This window comes from Pygoscelis adeliae, unplaced genomic scaffold (assembly GCF_000699105.1).
Source record: "Pygoscelis adeliae isolate BGI_AS28 unplaced genomic scaffold, ASM69910v1 Scaffold183, whole genome shotgun sequence".
Lineage (NCBI taxonomy): Eukaryota > Metazoa > Chordata > Aves > Sphenisciformes > Spheniscidae > Pygoscelis > Pygoscelis adeliae.
Genome location: NW_008824536.1, coordinates 2,709,048 through 2,711,129, shown reverse-complemented (window position 1 = coordinate 2,711,129; position 2,082 = coordinate 2,709,048). Strand labels below are relative to the sequence as shown.

Here is a 2,082-nt window from a genome sequence, read left to right as displayed (position 1 = left end):
GCAGGCGGGAGCGGAGCCAGGCGCCAGTCTGACTTCACCTTGGCTCTCCTCCTCTGCCTGCCCCGCTGCTTTCTGTGAGCATCCCAGTAATAAACTTGTGATGGGCACAAGCAATGAGCTCTTCTCCCTGTCTGCCTGCCTGCAGTGACACGTGGCCCCAGAGCACCTTTCCCTGCCTGGCCCTGTCTGTCCCTGCAGCTCCTGGCACCCTGCAGCAAGCTGCCCCCCAGCCCTGGCTCCCTACCCACACGCAGTCCCTTGTAGCCCCCCAGACCAGGGCAGCCCCAGTGGCCCCCCCGTCCCGTCCCCCAGGGCAGCAGTGGCTCAGGGAAATCCCAGGGAGGGCTGCTCAGGGCAAGTGCAGGAAACCCAGACCTGGGTGGGTGCCTTTCTGCAGGGCAGAGAGGCAGGGAGATCGCTAGGGAGATTGGCGGGGTGGCGGGTGCTGGGGTAAGGAGGAGACCGAGCCAGGGCTACAGCAGCGCACGTTTATGGGGTCTGGCCTGGCGCGTTGCGGGTAACAGGACGCAGCGACATGCTGGGCACAGAGATCGCGTAAGCTACGGGGGGAGCTGGGTCCCACAGGGCTGGCACTGCCTTGGTCCAGCTCAGTGCCGGAACTGCGGCACCGGGGAGGGGACGCGGATGTCCTGCCCCTTCTCCAGCCGCCGCTCACAGTCAATCAGGTAATTCACACCGTCTATCACCAGCTGCACCAGCTCCACCTGCACCAGGAGCACACACATCCTGACTCAGGGGCTGTCCTGGGAGCCACACCAGCAAGGCACCTGGCCAGCCCCACTGCGTGAAGGGCAGGTGCCCCCACCCCCAGTCTCCACATATGGGCCCCAGCACACATCCCTGGAGCTGTTTGGCTGCCGTGGGCCTGTCATGCACGCATGCTTCAGAACCTCCCTCCCCAAAAGCAGCTCTGCCCGGCACCCACCTCTGACTTCCCCAGCCGGTCCAGGTTGGAGATGTCGAAGATGCTGCCAGTAGCTGCGGTGTCCACACCGCCTGTTCCACGCTTCTGTAGCCGGAGGTTCTCCAGGATCTTAGGGAAGCGACTATCCTGGTGTCCAGAGAAGACGTCAGTGCTCAGCGGTACCATCAGCAAGGGAGGCGGGGCTCTGCTGCCAACTGCTCCCTGGGGCAGCCCTCCCACCACTCACAGGACCCCATCAGTGGGCTTGTAATCCCTGCAGGGAGCCCTGCCCTGAGCAGACCCAGGTTGACACCCGGGTCCCCAGCCCCTCCAGCCACGGATGCAGGCGTGGGCTAGACCATATGCTCCACTTCCTGGGGGAACCTGAGTGAGGTCCAGGGCTGGGTCCCATGCAGTCCTGCACCTCTTGTGTGGCTGGGCTCCCTCTGCCCCAGCAGCTGGGGCTCCCCACAGCCCTGGCCTGGCTCCCCACAAAAGTGGCCACAGTAATACCTTGCTGAGCAGCGGCAGCTTGATGTGGACACCTGCTCGCAGCCCAGTGCCCAGGTTGGAGGGGCAGGTCAGGGAGGAACCCAGCCGCTCGTTCCACATGAACTCCCAGCCTCGCTCCTGGATTAGCCGTTCCACCTGGGTTAGAGGCACAAGCACCTATTCAGCCTCCAGCTGTGGAGTGCCCAGGCCTTGGCATGGCAGCACCACCCAGCCCCGGCCGAGCACAGGGGGCCAGCCCTGCAGCGGCCCTGCTTGCCCGTGTCTGCCTGTCCGCTTATCTGCCTGTCCACGGGGCTTGCACAGCGGGGCTGGCCGGTGCTCACCTCCTTCAGGCCCCGACAGAACCGCTCGAAGACGCGCTTCATGTTGCCACCCTTCTCCATGGAGATGACGCGCGTGTGGTCCTCCTCGTTGATCCAGATCAGGAAGGTCTTCTCGTTGTTGTGCCTAGGGACAGGTCAGTGTTCAGCTGTACTGGTGGCCGGCAGAGCTCCTGTGCCCACGCAGCCACCTGTGCCAGCCCCGGCCGTGCCCCTTCTGCCCCTGCGACCATGGTGCCACTGCTGCCGCACAGTCCCGGTGCTCTGCCTGTGCCCATGGCTGGGAGCGCGTTGGAGAGCACAGCCCGGGAGCAAGGCCAGCAC

At 65.0% G+C, this 2,082-nt stretch overlaps 1 protein-coding gene across 1 annotated transcript in view; it reads right to left on the bottom strand.

Annotated features, from left to right (window-relative positions):
- Positions 1–608: 608 nt before the first annotated feature.
- The window catches only part of LOC103914883 (creatine kinase U-type, mitochondrial-like), a 4,453-nt gene continuing 2,979 nt past the window's right edge, over positions 609–2,082 (bottom strand). Inside the window, 4 exon segments of the mRNA XM_009321609.1 lie at positions 609–725; positions 947–1,072; positions 1,439–1,573; positions 1,762–1,928. Of these exon segments, the coding sequence (XP_009319884.1) occupies positions 609–725; positions 947–1,072; positions 1,439–1,573; positions 1,762–1,928 (545 nt within the window).